This window comes from Podarcis tiliguerta (genome assembly GCF_965153285.1).
Source record: "Podarcis tiliguerta genome assembly, chromosome: 17".
Taxonomy (NCBI): domain Eukaryota; kingdom Metazoa; phylum Chordata; class Lepidosauria; order Squamata; family Lacertidae; genus Podarcis; species Podarcis tiliguerta.
In genome coordinates, this window is record NC_139550.1 from 40,264,703 (window position 1) to 40,284,966 (window position 20,264).

The 20,264-nt window shown below is 46.3% G+C and overlaps 2 protein-coding genes across 9 annotated transcripts in view; one reads left to right on the plus strand and one right to left on the minus strand.

Annotated features, from left to right (window-relative positions):
- Nucleotides 1–20,264, minus strand: part of PTPN18 (protein tyrosine phosphatase non-receptor type 18) — a 75,512-nt gene that overhangs the window by 50,004 nt on the left and 5,244 nt on the right. For 3 of the 5 annotated variants that reach the window (XM_083421041.1, XM_083421042.1, XM_083421040.1), the window contains one exon: nucleotides 9,768–9,884. In XM_083421041.1, coding sequence (XP_083277167.1) covers nucleotides 9,768–9,797 — 30 coding nt within the window. In that variant the 5' untranslated portion in view covers nucleotides 9,798–9,884. Of the gene's footprint in view, nucleotides 1–2,652; nucleotides 2,720–9,767; nucleotides 9,885–20,264 lie in introns of those variants that run through there. The other 2 variants (XM_083421039.1, XM_083421038.1) reach the window with 2 other exon arrangements.
- LOC310668111 (vacuolar fusion protein MON1 homolog B-like) lies at nucleotides 2,554–19,173 on the plus strand. 4 transcript variants are annotated; one of them, XM_083421068.1, is made up of 6 exons: nucleotides 2,554–2,739; nucleotides 8,090–8,186; nucleotides 8,811–9,245; nucleotides 11,563–12,361; nucleotides 15,593–15,740; nucleotides 16,888–19,173. In XM_083421068.1, the coding sequence occupies exons 2-6, from the start codon at nucleotides 8,141–8,143 to the stop codon at nucleotides 17,104–17,106; spliced, it is 1,647 nt and encodes a 548-aa protein (XP_083277194.1). In that variant the 5' UTR covers nucleotides 2,554–2,739; nucleotides 8,090–8,140; the 3' UTR covers nucleotides 17,107–19,173. The 4 variants fall into 4 exon arrangements, with proteins under 4 accessions (XP_083277194.1, XP_083277195.1, XP_083277192.1 ...); XM_083421066.1 differs by lacking the exon at nucleotides 2,554–2,739 and adding an exon at nucleotides 4,705–4,825; XM_083421067.1 differs by lacking the exon at nucleotides 2,554–2,739 and adding an exon at nucleotides 4,830–5,781.

Genomic DNA, 20,264 nt, shown 5'->3' on the forward strand with positions numbered 1-20,264 from the left:
CAAAACTGGCTGCTGAAGACTGGGTTGTACACATGAGAGTGCTCAGCAGCATGCACACGTGAGCACAATGTCAGGACTCAGGAGTCACAGGAACTGGCTTGTTGCAGTATAGCTGCTGCCCTTGAGCTGCCAGAACTACAACTTGGCATCAAGTATTCTCAGGCTTTGAACTAGAAGGGCTATATAAATATGTTCTGTGTCGGCTGGGAGACCTTGGTGCAATTCTCACTGAAGGCCCTGCTATCTGCATGGCATTGCTCGAACTGGGATTTTTCACAAATGCAATTGCTGCTTACGGGTGTGTGTGTGTGTGTCACACTTTTGAGAATACAATTATCATTATCATCATCATATATTTATTTATATTCCACCTTTTTCCCTGATGCCAGTGGCAGACCTTGGCATCTCAAATTTCAGTGGCACTGCAATTCGTGTGATGCTGCCATTTGGCGCCCTCTCGCCTTAGAATAGAATCATAGAGTTGGAAGAGACCACAAGGGTCATCGAGTCCAACCCCCTGCCAAGCAGGAAACACCATCAGAGCACTCCTGACATATGGTTCTCAAGCCTCTGCTTAAAGACCTCCAAAGAAGGAGACTCCACCACACTCCTTGGCAGCAAATTCCACTGTCAAACAGCTCTTACTGTCAGGAAGTTCTTCCTAATGTTTAGGTGGAATCTTCTTTCTTGTAGTTTGGATCCATTGCTCCGTGTCCGCTTCTCTGGAGCAGCAGAAAACAACCTTTCTCCCTCCTCTATGTGACATCCTTTTATATATTGGAACATGGCTATCATATCACCCCTTAACCTCCTCTTCTCCAGGCTAAACATGCCTTCTGCTGGATGTCATAGTTGTGGCGCCCCAGAAACTTTGTGACTGGTGCAACTGCACTGCTCACGCTCCCCTTGATTCATCTTGCTGATGGGACTCAAGGAAGCTAACAGATAAAATCAATTAAACAAGATACAAGGCTGTATCTCCCGTTTGTAACACCTTTCTGTGCTATGCACATCACTGTGCGTTACGGGAAATGCAGAAGAAAAGTGCTAAGTTCTTGAGTAATCCATACTGTGTCTTCTCTTTACCACACAGCTCTGCTCTTAACTGTAATAGTGCAGGAAGCAGATGGTGTTTGAAAGGTCACTTAAAAAACAACCACCTCAAGGACATACACGTGCACTTGGAGGGCCATTTGTGCAGAGCTAGGCCTTTTCACCTTCCTTTTAAAATATAAGGTAAAAGCATGTACACCTTTCCCCACATTACATTACCTGCACAAAACTGTTAAATATTAAATAAAGTTATAGTTTTCCTTTGTGCTTTTCCTGCTGGGAGTGTATGGACCATCATTGAGATCTCAAAAATTTCGGTAATATATGGTGAAATGCTGTTGAACATAAATGCACACTTGCTGCCCAAACATCTGTGGCACCAGCAATGCTGTGATTTCTGAATACAGAAAGCTGTTGCATAGTGTGGGGAAAATGGGTTCCTGAATCCTTAAGAGCTATATAGTGAGCAGAAATTCAGTAGGTTAAGTTTTTTGTAAATTGGAAGTACAAGGAAAAGCTGTGTAATGTTGTGTTATTCCATATCCCTGATCCAAAAAAGTTGGTGGCACACACACAAACATATATATACTGTGTGTGTGCTACTTTTTGCTCACTGGGTCATATAGCAGGAAGGTGCCTCTAAAGAGCTATGTCTTTAGATGACAGAAGCAAGGTAGCAAAGCCACACACACATTGTGTCTTTAGTTATAATTGTCACTAGTAGTTCAGAGGAAATGACTGGACTTTGAGATTATATAGGGGGGGGGCATCCTTTACCTCAGTGGGTTTCAACTTAGGTACTAGAATAGCTCTACAGTATCAGTGCATACAGACCGCAACCCTTCACCATTTTCTGACAATCATAAAAATAGAAGACCATACTGGAGAACCGTGCTAGACCAGACTCCAGTTTGTGCACATGCAGTTTCTAGCATACTTTCCCCCTTTAATTTATAGAGAGAGAAATAATGCTATTGCATTCCATAGAATGGGAAGAAAGCAGTAATTGAAGACCCTCTCCCCTCCCCAGAGATTATGGAAAGTGGCTAATTAAGCGCTAATAAGGTCGTAAGAGGGACATGGGTGGTGCTGTGGGTTAAACCACAGAGCCTTGGGCTTGCCGATCAGAAGGTCGGCAGTTCGAATCCCTGTGACGGGGTGAGCTCCCGTTGCTCGGTCCCTGCTCCTGACAACCTAGCAGTTCAAAAGCACGTCCAAATGCAAGTAGATAAATAGGTACTGCTCCGGCGGGAAGGTAAACGGTGTCTCTGTGCGCTGCTCTGGTTTGCCAGAAGCGGCTTAGTCATGCTGGCCACATGACCCGGAAGCTGTACGCCGGCTCCCTGGGCCAATAAAGCGAGATGAGCGCCGCAACCCCAGAGTCAGCCACGACGGGACCTAATGGTCAAGGGTACCTTTATCTTTAAGGTGGAAAGAAGAGACCTGCTGGATCAGACCAAAGTCCCATCTCATCCAGTGTCTCGATTCCCCCCGAGGCCCACCAGACGCCTAGGAAGCCCACAAGGAAGGCACAAAAGCCACCAAGCTCTCCAGCTCCTCTTGTTACCCTGTTCTTCCAAGGCATTTGCTGCCTCTTACCTGGAAGGTGGCATCTAGCCATCAGGATGAATAGCCATGGACAGCCTCTCCTCTGTGAATTTTTCCAATTCCCTTTTAAAGCCATTGGTAAGTTAATGAAACTGAAACAGCAGCCCAGACACATTTTAAGGCCACTGATTATAAAGTGCAAGGACTTGCTTAGCATTCTGGTTAAGTTGACAAAGTCCCACCATGGCATAAGACCATCAATGACCAGGAGAATTCTGCTGTTTTCTCTCTCTCTCTCTCTCTTTCTTTCTTTCATTTTGAGACTGCAAAGATTGGGTACCTTGGTATTTATGTATTTATTTACTTATAGCATTTATATAAATGCCAAAAGGCTTCCGGAGCAGCTTACTAAAATCAGTTCTAAGGTGCTTCTGCCCTCGCGCTCACAATCCCCAAAGACATGAGAGGGAAGCCCAAGGTCAAGCCCAAGTGCCGAAGGCGGTGCCGGCCGCCTGGCCCTGGAGCCCCCGGGCGCCATGTCCCCTCCGGGAGCAAAGCTGGGACCGCGGCCAGGGCGACTCCGGCCACACGGCTTGTCCTTCGGAGAAGCGGACCAACTCCAAGGCACCGAGAATCCCCACAGATGGGATGGGCGAAGATGTTTGGGCCCCTGAGGCGAAGCACAAAATGGCTCGGAGGAAAGGGGCGAACGAAGGAAGGGGCAACGCGAAGCAGGGAAGGGCCCGGGGGGGGGGGGTCAGCCTTGGCCTAAGCGCAGGAGGCCGCGGTGGAGGCGGCAGCGGGCAGAGCGGCCAGGCCTTCCGGGGGCCCCGATGGGCCGCCCGAGGCGCCTGCCTCACCTTGGAGCCCGGGGCGCCCTCCGCCCGGCCTGGCGCGCTTCAGACGGCCGACCTCCCCGCCCGAAGTCTGGCGCGGCTTTGGCGGACTGATTCTCGGCCGCCCAGAGAGCTTTCTGCTCAGCGGGCGGCAGGTGCGGCGCTGCCCTATAGAAAGGCCCCTGCGCTGGGCTGCTTCGGCCGAAGCCTCCCTCTCGCGTCTCAGCTGCGGAGAAGAAGGCCTGCGCGGCGTCTTCGGGGCTTTTAATCACAGCCAAAAGGAAGCGGGGGGGGGGCGGCGGGATGGGGGTCTTTGTTGCTGCTGCGCTTCTGCTTCGCTCCCAGCCGCCTGCAGAGCTCGGGCTGGGCTGCTGCTGCTGCTCCCCCCGCAGGCTCAACCCGGCCAGGGCCGCCCGCGCCCCGCGCCGCCTTCTCGCGGAAGCCTCCGCTTCTGCTTTGCGCGGCAGAGCTCGCGCGGGCCCCGGGTGTTGGGCGACTGGGAGTTCGTGTTGCTTTGAACTCTTGCTCGGGTTTTTGTTGTTTTTTAGTTAATTGCTTTTAGCTAATTGCTTGTCATTGTCATTTTATTATTTTGGTGACTTTACTGTTTGTCTCTTAAGTAAAATAATACAGTGGTACCTCGGGTTACATACGCTTCAGGTTACAGATTCCGCTAACCCTGAAATAGTGCTTCAGGTTAAGAACTTTGCTTCAGGATGAGAACAGAAATCGGGCTCTGGCAGCGTGGCAGCAGCAGGAGGCCCCATTAGCTAAAGTGGTGCTTCAGGTTAAGAACAGTTTCAGGTTAATAATGGACCTCCGGAACAAATTAAGTACGTAACCAGAGGTACCAGTGTAATGATGAACTACTGCTCTTCTTGCGCGCCACCCTCAGGAAGCCGCCGCCTCCAGAGCGACCCCCCCTCCCGTCCCACTTCCTGGTTCTGCGCGTATCTGGAAGAGCCGCCTCCGCCCCGCCGCTCCTGGCCCCTCCCTCCAGACAAAGCCCATTTGGGATTGGTGGACGTTCCTGACTAGCCCCGCCCTTTCCTCGGGCCTTCGGCGGCTGCGGTTGATTCAGCCGGGTGTAATGGCCCCGCCCCTTCGGCTTCCTCTGTCGCTTCCCGCGGCCTCTGCCCGCCCCTTTTCCTCGCTGACACTCCGAAGCAGCTCGGGGCCGCCATTGGCCTTCGGCTGCATGCGCGGGCCGGGATTCGCGCCCCCGAGGCCCCGCCCCCGCCTCCCCGCTGCTCGTCCAGTGATTCGTCGAGGTGCTTGTCCGTTCCCCTTCCCCGCCCGCCCTCTGCGCCTTCGGGTCCGGAAGAGCGGCGACGGAGCGGCGCAGGGGCTGCGCGGCAATGGGGCGACGCGGAGCCCTCGCGCGGACGGTGAGGGGCGGGCGGGAGCGGGGCTCCGGAGGGGCGGGGCGGGGCGGCCGCAGGGCCTTCTCGGGCGAGGGGGCCTCCGGCGCTTCCCTCGGCATGGACTGGAAGCCCCTCGGGGCAGGCAGCTGCCGCAGCAGCAGAGAAGCCTGTCCGGTGCCGCAGTCTTTATACCCAGCCCAGGAGCAGTGCCTGGCCTGGTTGGCCTTCCCACGCCTCCCTCGCAGCAGCTGCTGTTCAGCGGTAGACTGTCGTGGCACCTGGAGGCTCCATTTAGTTTTCATGGCTAGTGGCTGAGGGTAGCTGTAGCTTAGAGATTTCCTTAAGCATTTTGCTCATCATACTAAGAATAAAATTTCGTAATGCATTCCCCCCTCCAAATGTTTTTTCTTTTGCAAAAAAAACCCAAAAGGCTTGGTGGGGTGTGATGGGGAAAATGGCCATTTCTAGCCCCCCCCCCACCGTCACATTTTTAGATCTGGCCAATAGGAGTTTATCTAAAAGAGTTACCTAAGGTTGTTGCCATGTCTGTTGGGTTTCCATTGATGTGCTCAAGGACGTGTCTGACAAAACCCACCTTGCATAAGAGAATTGCAACAGTTCAGCACAAAATAATAGTAAAATAACTGTCATCCTATGGGAGATGATTCTTGATGGAAATATGGAGGGCTGGATTTGGCAACTGTCAGTTAAAGATATTTCAGGGATGGCAACAGTTATGGAATTATGCAGTGTGTGAAGAAACACTTCATTTTGATAGCCCCAAAACTTTCTGCCAATTGGCTTATTTAAATTACTACGACTTAAGAGGGAAATTCTCAGCAGAGGTGGGAATCTATTATTGTATTGAGAAGGCAGAGTTGAATTGTCTCCACTCTCCAGCCTCCTGAAGGGCTCCTTTCCACTTTCTCCAATATGTACAGTACTTGGTGTGCTGCATAGCTTTCTGAGACTGCAACTGAGTGAGTTGCTGTGTTGTTTTGGGGCTGGGTTGCATGGATCTTTGTGAACTTTCTGGAATGGTTTGCTGGTTGACTAATGTTCAGGGCTGATGTGCATACATGTAGCTCTCTAGAAAGATAAAGAGATTTTATGACTAGTAATGGCTGGAACAGATTTTTCTTTTTGGAGTCCTGCTATGACTTTTTGGAAGGTGATGTAAGGGTTTGCTTTTGACATGTTACTGAAAACTAACATGGTTTAGCTATTCCTCTTATAGATATGTGTGTGGTCCCATATGTCTTGATAGACCTATCCCATATTCTCCCCCAAAAAGACACGTTTTCCCACTACACTGTGAACTGGCCTTCAGAGGCATCTCTGACTGGGCCATAAAGCAGCAAGAGGCTGTTTGCTCAGTTTGAGTTGCTTGGGCACTTGAACAATCTGATGTGGCGCCAGGTTCTGTAAAGGGGTACAATACATGTTGGATGCTGCTTTTGACACTTAATTTTGAACTAGGTTGCTGAAATGGCAGAACCTGGTTCTGCTTGGCTGTAGAAGTAATTACTTTTTTGGAAAGTGTTTATTGTTCTGAGCCTACCATTGCAGGAACTGGTGCCAAGGATGACCTAACACAATTAACCACACTCTTTTCTTACCAGTTACGGCTGTGGAAATCTACTGCAATACTTTTAACAATCACTGATCATGATTTGGTGCCTGTTCATTTGTTTGTTCCTTATAGGATTGACAGTACTAGTGGTACAGTAGTATATTCACATTAATCTTATTGTGAATGTGTAGTTTTGCAAATAACTTTTTTAAACTTGCCATGCCCATTCTTTGAGAGTGAGGATGAACCTATATATGACAATGGTGGCAGTGCTGTCTCTGTATCCAGACGGTTTCCAGTAGTCTTGGAGCTGCCAAGAATAAGAAGCTGCTCTGAACATCATGGTAGCACCATTCTGGGCAGATGCTCAGTTCTTCTGGACATAAAGGCTGGAAGAACATCTATGCAAGAATTCCTATACAGGAGGGAAATGGATCGTGAATATAGTTGGTAGCCCCAACTAAACAAGGCATTTCTTCAGGGCTGCGGAAGTTCAGAATCACTGCATAGAGTTTAATCCCTCAGAGATTATTATAGCAGTTGTGGAATGCAGCCACCTGTGAAACATCTAGGCCAGCTGTGAAGTGCAAGTAGATAAATAGGTACCATTCTGGTGGGACGGTAAACTGCATTTCCATGTGCTGCTCTGGTTTCGCCAGAAGCGGCTTAGTCATGTTGGCCACATGACCCGGAAGCTGTACGCCGGCTTCCTCGGCCAGTAAAGCGAGATGAGCACCGCAACCCCAGAGTCGTCCGCGACTGGACTAACGGTCAGGGGGTCCCTTTACCTTTACCTACTCAGTCCACTGCCTGTTTCTCTTTCTCTTGTTTTATTTTGAAGTAGGGTGGTATTACTAGTGTCACTTTGGATCCTGCTCCAACAGTTGAAGACCAGTGATCGAAGTCAGCCTTTCCCAACCTGGCTCCGCAGACGTTGTTATACTACAATTCCCATCATCCCTGACCATTGGCTGTGCTGGTTGGGGCTGATGGGAGTTGCTTAAAATCCCATTCAGGAGTTAAGCGCTAGTAATTCTGTTTCTCTCTCTGTGTGTGTGTGGTGATTAGTAACTAGGGCATTTCCTGCTGTCTCCTCTGAGGCATCCCTGCCCAGGCATGTGACTGAGATTAGAGCAGGGAGGGCAGGCAAGGCTGACAGATTGACTTTTGCATCTTGACTTTTGCATTTTGAGAGCCAGTGTGGTGTGGTGGTTAAGAGCGGTAGTCCTGTATTCTGGTGAACCGGGTTCGCGTCTCCGTTCCTCCACATGCAGATGCTGGGTGACCTTGGGCTAGTCACACTTCTCTGAAGTCTCTCAGCCCCACTCACCTCACAGAGTGTTTGTTGTGGGGGAGGAAGGGAAAGGAGAATGTTAGCCACTTTGAAACTCCTTAGGGTAGTGATAAAGTGGGAAATAAAATCCAAACTCTTCTTCTTCTTGTTTCCCTTGGAAAGCCCTTTTCTCCGATGTGCATTCATTTATACTTTCTAAACTGAAGGTTGAGGTTCTTTTTGCTGCTTCTTTTAGGAGGTGGAGGATGGAGTTAGGGTGTGAATGGAACTGTGAAGGCAGTGTTCTAAGTTCTGTCCCTAATTTGAGAATGGGGTTGGGTCTGGTGAGTAAGCGACAGAGCACCTGCATCCTGGTTTGTTTGTTTTTTTAGTTTTTGTAACACTGGGGAACTCTTTTCACATTTGCCTCTTGACTTCTCAGGAGCTGTTTGAGATGTAGAGGGAAGACCCTGGCTTGCCTTCTAAGGGTGGGATGGATCTCCCTGAACATAAGGCTGGGCTCAGCTCTGCAGAGACAGGTGAGTGGTTTAAGTCTCTGCCGTTGTGGTTCAGTTATTCTACCTGAGGCTGAATTTTGTTCATTAACAGTGGACCTTTTAGATGATGTGGCTGCTTACCAGATCAAGCTGGCAAAGCCTGTAGTGTTTTATATCATGACATAAACAGAAAAAGAGAGGAGCTTACCATAGGCCTCTCCCTTTTCTTTGCTGAGATTACAGATAGCAAGATATGTGTGGGAACCAATACCCTCTCAGCTAAAGTGGTGGTGAAGTTTGGTTGGGGAGAAAAAGCATTGAAGTGCTAGGTTCCTTTTCTAGGAACCAGTACTATTTTTCTAATGGCACCCACCTGAGAGGTGCCAGAACAGAGTTCCAGCGAGCTCCAGCTGAAAAGAAGCCCTGCTAGGAACCAATGATGGGCATAAAGGGAGATGAGGGAGACTTCATCATCTGACCGAGGAAAGTAAGGGATTTTGGGGTGGCTGAAAGACATGCTGAAGCTTGCTGTAAAGTTGGTCATGAAGTGTTGCAACTTTTAGTAATTGAGCTGCCTTTTCAGTAGGGTAAAGGCTGGTGCAAGTAGGGAGGTGAGGATAAGCTAGGACTCCTGAAATCCCTTACTTGTGCTGTGACTTTTTCCAGGTGAGGATGAGCCCTGTTCTGCATTGGATGAGCAAGGGGAGCTACCTGATGTCCCAGTCAATGGACCCATAATTGAGGCAGATGCCAAAGCGGATATGCAGGAGGAATCAAGTGAAAAGGACCTGTCTGACTCAGTCTCAACTGATAACACTTTGGAGGACTCCAGCGAGTTTAACCGACCTATGGTGATGGGCGATGGGCCACCTGGGGAGGAGGAAGTGGCACAGCTGTGCCCGGCTACACACCGGGATGAGGATGTGACAGCTGACAGTTGGCGGGCACACAGGAAACATGTCTTTGTTTTAAGTGAAGCTGGCAAACCCATTTACTCGCGCTATGGCAACGAAGAAGCCCTCAGCTCCACCATGGGTGTTATGATGGCACTTGTATCATTCATCCAAAGTGGGGATAATTCCATCCGTTCCATTTATTCTGGTATGGCAAAAGATTGGCAGTGGGGCATTGTTTTAATTACAATTAACAACTTGTTTTTATGAGGCTTTGGGACTCACTTGTGATTGGAAGTTGGGGCTTGTAGATTTTGTTAAGGATCCTCTACTTTTACCCCCATAATTCAAGCTCTGGAATAGGAGTTATTGGGCATGGTTGTAGCCAGATTTAAGCCATATCCCTATAGCTACAGTTTAAAATTACAGCTTAAAATTATTGGTTTCTTTCAAACTGGACTGGCTCTCAGAACCATGACTGATGCCTAACGATCTTGGAGTCTCTTGTTTCCACTGATAGTTAACAGTAAAGGCTGTGTAAAAGAATTTCAGTTATTGGGCAATAGAGGGAGTTGGGGTTTTTATCATGGTAATTTTCTTTTATATGAAGAAAGCTGTCATGTGGACTGCATAGCTATGTAGTTGTGATTTCATGCAAGCACAGAGAAGCACAAATGTTCTGGCTTCAAAATCCAGCTTCCTAAGAATTTCCTTTCATTCTTTTTCTCACCTTTGTGGTTGTAGAGACGCTTGGAAACATGTAGGCAGTGTCTGATGATGTCTGGGGAGCCCAGGGGTCAGAGACTGGACCTTGCTTCTCTGTTTTGCTCCATGCTGTTCTTCATGCCTAACAGAAGCAAAATAGTAAAAATTGCAGAATGAATTCTGCAAAATAGGGGAAACAACCCAAAGGTACTTAATATGCATAGCTAGTCCAGGCAGCTGAATTTATCTCTTCTTAGTGCATATTTTATTATGATCAGTAGTAGTAATACTCTTTTTTTTTTTTTAAGTGCAGAATGTGTCCTGCTCCGGCATGCAACGTTTCATGTATTTGCATCAAAGGTTGCTACCGTAAGCTCACTCAGCACTGAAGTAAGCCCTCAGTGGGGCTTCCTTATGAGTAGAAGGCATGTATAGCTTGCACTATAACACAGGACCTAGTGGAACATCTAGGGCTACAACTTGAAAGGGCCTGCCCTACTAGAAAAATTAACCAATAAACTGAAACTGACACGGGGACAAACAGAAGAAGATACCTTTTCCCCAGTATGGCTCTCCTTTATCACATACACAGCCCAACAAGACAATGACAATAATTCACCAACAGCATACAAATCAATATGGCTAACCTGATCCAAAACACACACATACCCCACTCACACACGAAAACAAAGATCACCACAGCCAATCACAAACAAACAACCACACCCTAGGCCAACCCCAACCTCTCACCACCAAAGGAACACAAGTGAACAGCACAAGCAACGCTGACACCAAACCCTACATACATTAAGCATAATAGAAACATCGCCACCCGACCCCACCCCCACCCATCTTTCCCCCCTCCACCCCTTTTTCCCCCCTCCTCCCAATGTCTCAACAAATGAAACGGATTTGTAAAAATGTTACATGGAAAAAATACGAGAGACATTACACATACTTCTGTAAAACAAGAAAATATTTGATAATAAAAAAAAAAACTTGAAAGGGCCTATTTATGTGCCTGGCTGCCTTTTTAAAAGAGTTGTTTGGAGTGATCATCAGCTGGAGGAGTGGGGAGGGAGATGGTGTACCCCTGTCTTTTGTGCTCCATCATAATATATGGCATATGCATGTTTAGATTTAGTAGCCTATCCTGCCCAACAAACTCACTCTGTGATCCCATAGGGGAAGAAATCTCATTCAGTTAAATATGATGGGGAATAAAAAAATAGTGACTATATAAAGTTGATTTTTTTAAAAAATAAAGCAATATAAAAATAAGGTTCTAATTAGTCTGTGTATCCTGTGTATCCTGGACTTAAATAGATCTACTTCAGTTCTGTTGTCAGGAAAAACTTAATTCCTCAACCTGTATAAATTACGTAAATTACCCAAATACAGTTATTTCTTGTTTGGCATAGTGGATTCTACCCCTTTGACTATTTGCATGTGTTTTCCTTCTGCTCATCATGGGGTTGGGAGACAGACAAGGAGCTACACAAGGCATTAAAATCCTGCCTCTGGCCGCTGGGGATCTTGTTCGGCCACGCTGCTGAGAAGCAGCTGATGTTGTCTAGAACGGTTTCAAGTATATCTTTGCAACCATAAGGGCAAGAAATGTGTATCTGAAAAAGGTATGCTCTAGGGATGCTAATTTTATACCAAATACTGCATTATATGGACTTTTTGCATTTCCATGGAATTGCACACTTTACTCAGTCTTGCTTTCCCCCTAGGGTTGATTGACATCTGGTTCTGTCCTATTTGTGCAGAGCTCAGTCTGCTGCACCTTCTGACTAGCTCTCTCCTTTCCACCACAGATGATCACAAACTGGTTTTTGTGCAGCAGGGCCCGCTGGTGCTGGTGTCCGTGTCGCGCACCTTACAGTCAGAGCAGCAGTTGCGGCAGGAGCTTTTGTATGTCTACTATCAGATTATCAGCATGCTCACAGAGGCCAGCATCACCCGCATCTTTGAGCGGAAAAAGAACTATGACCTCCGGCGCCTGCTGACCGGCTCAGAGAAGATCCTCAACCGCCTGCTGAACCTGGTGGAGTCGGACCCTTGCTTCCTGCTTGGTGCTGTGCGCTGCCTGCCCCTCCAAGCCTCCCTGCGGGATTCCCTGGGTACTTTGCTCCAGAAGGCCATCACGCCCAATCTGGTCTTCTCCATTCTGGTGGCCCGCAGTCAGCTGGTCACCACAGTGCAGGAGAAAACAGTGATTGAAGACTGCCGTTTAGAACCCACTGACTTGCATCTATTGCTCAACCTCATTGGGGCAACCTCTGCATTCCAAACAGGGGAGATTTGGACGCCTATTTGCTTGCCACGCTTCAACCCGGATTGTTACTTTTATGCTTATATTTCCTACTTGGATGCAGAATGTACCGTCTGCCTCATTCTTCTCTCCACGGACAAGGAGTCTTTCTATTCTGTCTCGGACTGCAAGAAACGCATTGAGGAGGGCATGAGGACTCAGAACTACCTGCAGGCACTCTCAAGCGGCCTGAGAAGCCCTTCCTATAGTGTGGGGCTGGTGGGTGTGCCAGACCTCCGGCACTTTATGTACAAGCCTCTGGATATACCTGATAACTACCGGCAGCTTCCCCAGTTCACCAGGTAATTAGAGGCATGTGTGGTCTGAGATATCCTCTCGACTCTATGAGAGCTCTTTGAAGAGGGCAGTGAGATGGAAGTGCGGTAGGGGATGGCTTAATTTGTTTGTGACTTGATACTGGCCCCTCTGAATTCTCAACGTTTCTCATGGTGGTGGGGGTGTTAGTGAAGCATTTTGCCTCTTAATGTTTTGACCGTCATTGACATGTTTCTGGAAAATATGATTTGGCTTATTTTTATGCTCTACAGTTTTGCTTCAGTGCAGTGTTACATGATATCTGTCCTGGAAAAGAGTACTGAAAATCTCAAGATTTAATTTGGGTAGACAGACAAAATCTCTTGGTTTGGAATATTTTTTTTAAACGGGGAGTGTCCTCTTGTTAAGGGACAAAGCTATTGTGTCCTGTAATGCTAATTGCTTGCCTATCTCTTTTCCTGCCATATTTATTTTTATTTATTTTATTTATTAAATTTGAATATCGCCCTTCATCTGTAGATCTCGGCAATTCACAACATAAAAGAAACATATAAAAACACAAAATACATAATAAAAACAAAAACAAACCAATACATTTGCAAATGAAGCAAATGTGTAGGGCTTGAAATTCATTGGCTGTAGACCATTAAAGAAAGTGAATGATTTTGCTTATTGCAATATTATTTGTTTGGGGAATGATCCAATCTGACACTTCATATGAATGTAGTAGCACATTTCACCTTATTATTATTTTATTATTTATTAGATCTATATACCAACCTTCATCATAAGATCTCAGGGCGGTTTGCAGAATAAAATATAAGATAAAAACAAGTAAACAATTAAAACAAAACAGCAAAACAATACCCCCCCCTTCCCAAAGACACCTTTAAAAGGCTGTGGAATATTCATCAGCCAGGCCTGGTTGAAGAGAAATGTTTTCACCTAAAAATATATAATGAAGGCACCGGGTGAACCTCCCTGGGGAGAGCATTCCACAAATGAGCCACTACAGCCTCCGGATGTCTTGTGGAAGAGGCACATAGAGAAAGGCCTTAGATTATGATTGCAGAGTCAGGGATGTTTTATATGGGAAGAGGTGATCCTTGAGGTATTGCGGTCCTGAGCTACTTAAGGCTTTATAGGTCAAAACCAGAACTTCGAATTGGGCCTGGAAACTAATTGGCAGCCAGTGCAGTCAGACCAGGATCGGTGTAATACTCTCAAACCATCTTGTCCCAGTGAGCAACCTGGCCGCTAAATTCTGCACCAGCAGAAGCTTCTTAACTGTCTTCAGAGGCAGCCCTGTGTCAAATACATTGCAGTAATCCAACCTAGAGGTTACCAGAGCATAGACAGTAGAAGTTAGGCTATCCCTGTCCAGAGCTGGGCCATGAGCTGAAGGCACTCTGGGCCACCGAGGCCACCTGAGCTTCAAGTGACAGCAGAGGATCCAGGAGTACCCCAAGCTACATACCTGCTCCTTCAGAGGAAGTGTAACCCCATCAAGAGCAGGTGATCTCCCAGCCATCTCTTCTTCCGCTCACAAAAAAAATCCCACCTGGTGTCTGTGTGACTTCACACATGTAATGGTTTTAGGTATGCCCCTTAATGTCTCATTCAGACATTCATAAATCTGAATACAAATGTGTTTGTAAACACTTAATGTTTTGAGTGAGCTTTTGTGGTGGATTTGCTGTTGTATAATGGGTAGTATGATCCTGTACTGCATGCTTCCTCAAACTCAGCCCTCCAGATGTTTTGGGACTACATTTCCCATCATCCCTGACCACTGTTCCTGCTAGCTAGGGATCATGGTAGGCCAAAAACAGCTGGAGGGTCAAATTTGAGGAAGCCTGCTGTAATGCAACAATACTTGGGTGATAAAGCAGAACAGTGCAGTTTCTCTTTCTCTCTCTCTCTCTCTCCCTCTCTCTTTCTTGCAAGTGTTAACTTGCTGCACAATCCTATTCCCAGAAGAAGCTCCATCCCAGAACTGATGTGTGTGTGTGTTAAATTTGCTATGTTGATGCATCTAGACTTAGCTTTGGGGGCAGGCAAACCTAGAGAGATGGTACAGCTCTTGCCTCGTCTTCCTCCCCCCCCCCCCAAGACTCCCAGCCAGAGGTTGTGGGAAGGGCTAAGATGGCCTTATTGAATTACAGCTTTAAATAGAGCAAGTCATGAGGTTTATCCCCCGCATCAAAAAGAATCCTTGTGTAGAAACTACTGGGCCGCAAGGGAGAACCTGAGGGTGGGCATCAGGAGATTCTTGCTAGCTGGCAAAGTCTTGTAAGTGGTACACAGAAATCTGGAAGCCATTTTGACAGGAGGTGCTACTGATTCAATGCTAATGCATCTGGAGTGCCAAAGGAATACTTGATTGGTCAGAAGCACCCACATTTCCTTGGGGAAAAGCAACTAGAAACAGCCCCATTGGCATCTGAAAGGGTTTTACATGTACAGTGGTACCTACGGTTACAAACACTTTAGGTTACAAACTCCGCTAACCCGGAAGTAGTACCTCAGGTTGAGAACTTTGCCCCAGGATGAGAACAGAAATCGTGCGGCGGCAGCAGGAAGCCCCATTAGCAAAAGTGCGCTCAGATTAAGAATGGTTTTGGGTTAAGAACGGACCTTCGGAATGAATTAAGTTCATAGCCCGAGGTACCACTGTAACTTGTTTTGACATGTGCCCATTTTGCAGCTTCCTTCCCCTAAAGACGTGCTAGGATATGAGGGGCGTATTCCACTGACCACTTTAGTACATTGTAGGCTGACAGATGGCTAAGGTGTATGCTTGTCCATATGCATATCTTGGGTGCTGCTATGCACAGGATCCAATTCAGAAAGACATGGAATTGATTAAAAAGTGACATCTTGCTGTGCAGTGCCTAAAGTTAACTCCTGTGTATGGCATCAGGTGCAGACAACACAATGACTGAGCAGCCATACGTTGGAAGCTGAAAACATGCTGGTGTTCTGACACTTTTCCTATAGCTTCCACTTGTCTGGAGCCTGGAAAACATGTTGGAGCCTAAACGTTTTCTGATTGTCAGACATTTCTTAGAGGCTTTTTCTGGGATTATATTTTTGTCCTTTGCCATCTCTGAAGAATTTGTTCAGTGGTTGAGGTGAACAGATCCCTCCCATTCTTCACTACGCCTGAGTTCAGTAGCCTGACCCGTAGTGAAGAGTGGTATAGAGGGACTCAAAGTTCTTTGATTTCCTGATATGTTTTTTTTAACCAATTACAGCCCAGAACTGGAGGGGCCTTACTGCAGTGAGAATGAACGGCACCGACTCTTTGACCTCTATCACTACCTTCACAGTCGTATCCACAGTACCTCACGCCCTCTGCGTCTCATCTACCATGTAGCTGAAAAGGAAACCCTCTTGGCTTGGGTGAGGAATGACACTGCGGCTGCTTCTTCAACTAAGAGACTTTGTGATCACTAGCTAAGAGCACAGCTACCTGTTATGAGGATAATACTGTACAGGACTCCCAAGTCCATGCTTTCCTCATGTCAACACTTGGCAGGCAGGAGGGAGGGAGGAAAGGAGTGCTCAACATTTCTCTTCACCATTGATTCACCCCTGTAAATCCAACCCCCTCATGGATTTAAAATATTGTTGGACTCAACTCCTGACGCCCCTCATGGTCAATGATCAGGAATGGTGGGAAGGCAGAGATTCCTTACCTCTACCTTAAAGGTAAAGGGAAAGGTACCCCTGCCCGTACGGGCCTTGACAGACTCTAGGGTTGTGCGCCCATCTCACTCAAAGAGGCCGAGGGCCAGCGCTGTCTGAAGACACTTCCGGGTCACGTGGCCAGCGTGACATCACTGCTCTGGCGAGCCAGAGCCGCACACGGAAACGCCGTTTACCTTCCCGCTAGTAAGCGGTCCCTATTTATCTACTTGCACCCGAGAGTGCTTTCGAACTGCTAGGTTGGCAGGCCTGGGACCGATCAACAGGAGCGCACCCCGCCGCGGGGATTCGAACCGCCGACCTCTTGATCGGCAAGCCCTAGGAGCTGAGGCTTTAACCCACAGCGCCACCCGCGTCCCTTCTACCTCTACCTTAGGTACTCACAAATAGTTTACTTTTTCTTATCAGCGTCCTATAAATTAGAGTAGCTGGGGTAAACAGCTTAGGTGAGTCACAGAAAACTTGTGACTGGCTTTTTGAGCTGTTGATAATCTGTGTTGGAGACGGCACCAAACATCACAAAGTTTAAGGATCACAGACATGCTTTCTGCTGTTCAGTGGATTAAGAGTCCAGCTCTTGAGTGAGGTGGCTGGGAACTTTTATAGGTTCTCAAAGGTTGGTGAAATCTGGTAGTTTAGGGAACTTGCTACCTATAAGGCGCTGCTACAGAATAGTAAGTTCCTCTCTTGCACATAGCTGCAGGCTTTGGTTTCCCAGCCATTCTACAGCTTGGCAGTATCTGTTGGCTGTATCTGTTGTCTAATGGTCACCTGCAGAGAGTTCCCAGCCTCACTACGGAATGGGGCTGAATGTTTTTTTCTCCCATCCTCTCTTCTCTAGGTCACAAGTAAGTTTGAACTGTATACCTGCTTCAGTCCTTTGGTGACCAAAGCTGGTGCCATCAATGTCCTGACTAAGCTGCTGCGCTGGATAAAGAAGGAAGAAGACCGGCTCTTCATTCGTTACCCACCCAAATATTCCACCACACCCAATCCTAGTAAAGGAAGCAAGGGGTCCCGGACTGATGGTGCTGAGAATGGCTTCTTTGGAGGTCTCTAAAGCCTAGGACTTTAATACTGAACTGTACCCTGTGTGCACCTCCTTACAGACAAGGAACTTCTCTGGGTGGTTTTGTACTTCACAAGGTGATCAGGGTCTGTGTGGGTATGAAAAACATTGGAATTTTCAGGCTAAGCTGTCCCTTTGGTGATTCATTCATAAAGTTTTAGCCTGCTTTTTAAAAGTTTTATATTACTTGTGATCTTTGGCACCATGTCTGCAGAAAGGGATTGAGACCGGACACAGACTGTCTGGTAGACTGGAGATTACTAAGGAAATGTGGCTCTTGTATTCTGGGAAAGTGGCATATAATTGGAATATGGGGGATTTCATATATTGATCCTGCTTAAATATAGTTTCTGCCTATTCTGGAGTCCAGCAGGTTAGAATTATCAGTGGGTAGGTGCTCACACCATGGATATTATCACTGGGGGTGGGGGTGGGATTGCATTCCTTATCACATTGTTTCTTTTCCTCCTAAGAGGGCATGATGGCCACTTCCATGCTTTTGGACAAAAGTCAGGAGGTAGGGAGTCTGGCTTGCTCTGTTTCTCTAAGAGTAGGTTCAAATTTGCAACAAATATGGTCTTGGTAATCTCTGAAAATACTTGCCTTCAATAACCTACTTGATTGTCCATAGTTGCTATCTTTTGAGAATAGCTGTCCAGCATCTAATCTAGTCGGTGCGAGAGGTTTATAAAGAGCCTATTACTTTCAGACAACACGTAACCTAGAGAAATGAATGCTTCCTGCAGAGGTAGCTGACTTGAATCAGGCTTATGCCGATTTGAGAGACTGTAAGTGAAGAGGCCCAGTTCCAAAGATTCATCTATCCTGGGACAATTGAAATATTTTATTAGACTAATGTCATCCTTGTTCTTTGGGCTATAATTGCCTAATGAATTAGGGAAGCAGCTTCAGTCAGCCCTTTGGCCTGACACTAAAGGATAAAGTTATGTTGAAGGGTATTTTACAGTCCTGGTACGTTAATTGATGTCTATATGATGACTCAGTTTGTACTGTGTAATTATGATGGATTATTGACATTCTTTTTAATGTATTATGTTGGAACCTAAATGGCTTTGAAAAATTGTCTCACTGTCCATAATTCTCCTCCCCCCCCCCCCGCCTTTGCCCCATCTTCTTTAAAAAAATTAAACTCCATCTTAGATTGAAACAGGAGCTGGCAAAAGTTCAGAGATGGAGAATCTTTGTTTTTAGCTGAATAACACGCTGCTCCTATAAGAGTTCTACTACTCTTTTTGTGCAGGGATAACACCAGCCCTTCCCCCAATAAATCTGTTTCTGTGTTGTTGTTTTTAAAAAAGGCAACAGGAAAGAACAATTGGACCTGTCTAAACAGCCTCCTGAGGCTTAATACTGACAAATAGCTATTTTTACATCCTTGTCAACTCCCAGGTTTTGTCTGAATGTACCACCAGTTGCGACAACTCCTCAGAAGGAGACACTGAACATCTCATTTTCTTGCAATTAACAGTTGCATCTTTGCCCTTCCTGAGCAGGTGCTGTTCTGCTGTGCAAATACGTGCCCTGTATGAATTTGCTACTCCTCCAGTGGGTCTGTTCTGTTTCCTGGTCCTTCCTGATTGCTTAAAAAAAGTATTACTTTTGTCCAAAGGGGAATATGAGGGAGCATCTGTTCTCCAGTGGGCCATCTTGGCACCCTGTTATTTCTCATGATGTGGTGGGGAGTAGTAAGTCTTAATTTAACCTGGGATGCTTTTGTTAAGTGTACTGATTGTGACCAGTTTTGATGTAGGCTGAGCACTGAACTGGATTCTACCCTCATTGCCAATACTGCAGTGACTGGAGAAACTATGCTATTTTGCAGGGTGTATCTGTTGCGATTGGATTCCTCCTGGTGCATGCTATGCTTCTTGCTCAGCTTGCTTTCGGCTAGCATGTTTTCTTGCCCTGGTAAAAGAACAGCAGTGATCCCATGCATAATGTGGCTTAATGACAATGAGGGTTTATATTTCTGACTGAACTGTTGTACCGAGAACTGGAAGCATCTTATTAAAAACAAAAAAGTCATTTTAAAATCAACGCCATCTCGGCATATCTGTTTCTTTCTCCATCTGCCACCATGTTTAGCAAAATATCTTCTGTTTTAGCTGGTCAGGATCAATTGCACTCTTTGGTTTCCAGGGATTCTCTGCATCAGCCTTGCAAATAGTAGGGCTGTTGTAATTAATTCATTGATTTAAATCTGCATAAGTTGGCATCTGAGGAAGCTAGTAGTTCTGTAAAGACATGTGTCTCACTAGGCATAAACTTAGAAGTACTGTTCTCCTTCTCTCACACAGAGGAGAACCCTGTATCTGCAGTCTGCAAAAGCGCTTTTACTAAAAAGGGGTTTTAAAAAAATCTGCTGGCCTACTTAGTTAGGATAATCTGTTTAAGCTATGCAAAGTGTTTTTCAATGCATAATCAGAACTAATTGCCTTCATTGGAACCCTTCAAGCAAGTCCCAAAAGGGTTGCAACATTTTTTTGTTCTACTAGTTTGCCTGCCTGCACATAACTCAGTGATTTGTTGCCTAAAAGAACCAGCTTTTCTAGAGTTTTCCTGCCTGGTCACCTGGCAGAGATCCTTGGATGCCACAGGCAATCAAGTGAGGGAGTGTTTACAAGTCTTGTCCATGCTGAGTTTATCTCAGGTTAGTACTGAACTGCAGCTGACTTGGAGCACCTGTTATCAAAAGAATTTTTGAGAAATTGTGTGGGTGCAACTCTAAACATTATATTTGCTTACTTCAACTGGCATTGCTTTGAAGTGAGGTGAAAAACTTACAAGAAAATCACAGAAAGTGTTAGAATTCAGCATTGAAAACATAGATGTAGCTGCCACATGTTCATTCAGCTGGTTTTCCTTGATGTGCTATGATTTTCCTGCATCTGCCTTTGTCTATTCTGCCAAGCACAAAAATATGATTGTGTTTAAGTTGGTTGTGTATAGAGTTATAATAGGCACTTCTCTATGAGATTTTAATTTTATTAGCTTTTACATCACTATTATTTCAGGAGTCTATATTTCTATTTAAAAATTGTCAATGAGAAGATCACAGCTAAGAAGGGATGGTATTTTTTGCATGGGATTGCTGATTGCTATGCAAACATTCAGTTCACTTACAACGT

Coding starts and splice junctions, on each gene's coding strand:
- LOC310668111 (XM_083421068.1), top strand. CDS start 8,141: ATGGATCTCCCTGAACATAAGGCTGGGCTCAGCTCTGCAGAGACAG. Junction 8,187..8,810: donor GCTCAGCTCTGCAGAGACAG/GTGAGTGGTTTA, acceptor GACTTTTTCCAG/GTGAGGATGAGCCCTGTTCT. Junction 9,246..11,562: donor CATCCGTTCCATTTATTCTG/GTATGGCAAAAG, acceptor TTTCCACCACAG/ATGATCACAAACTGGTTTTT.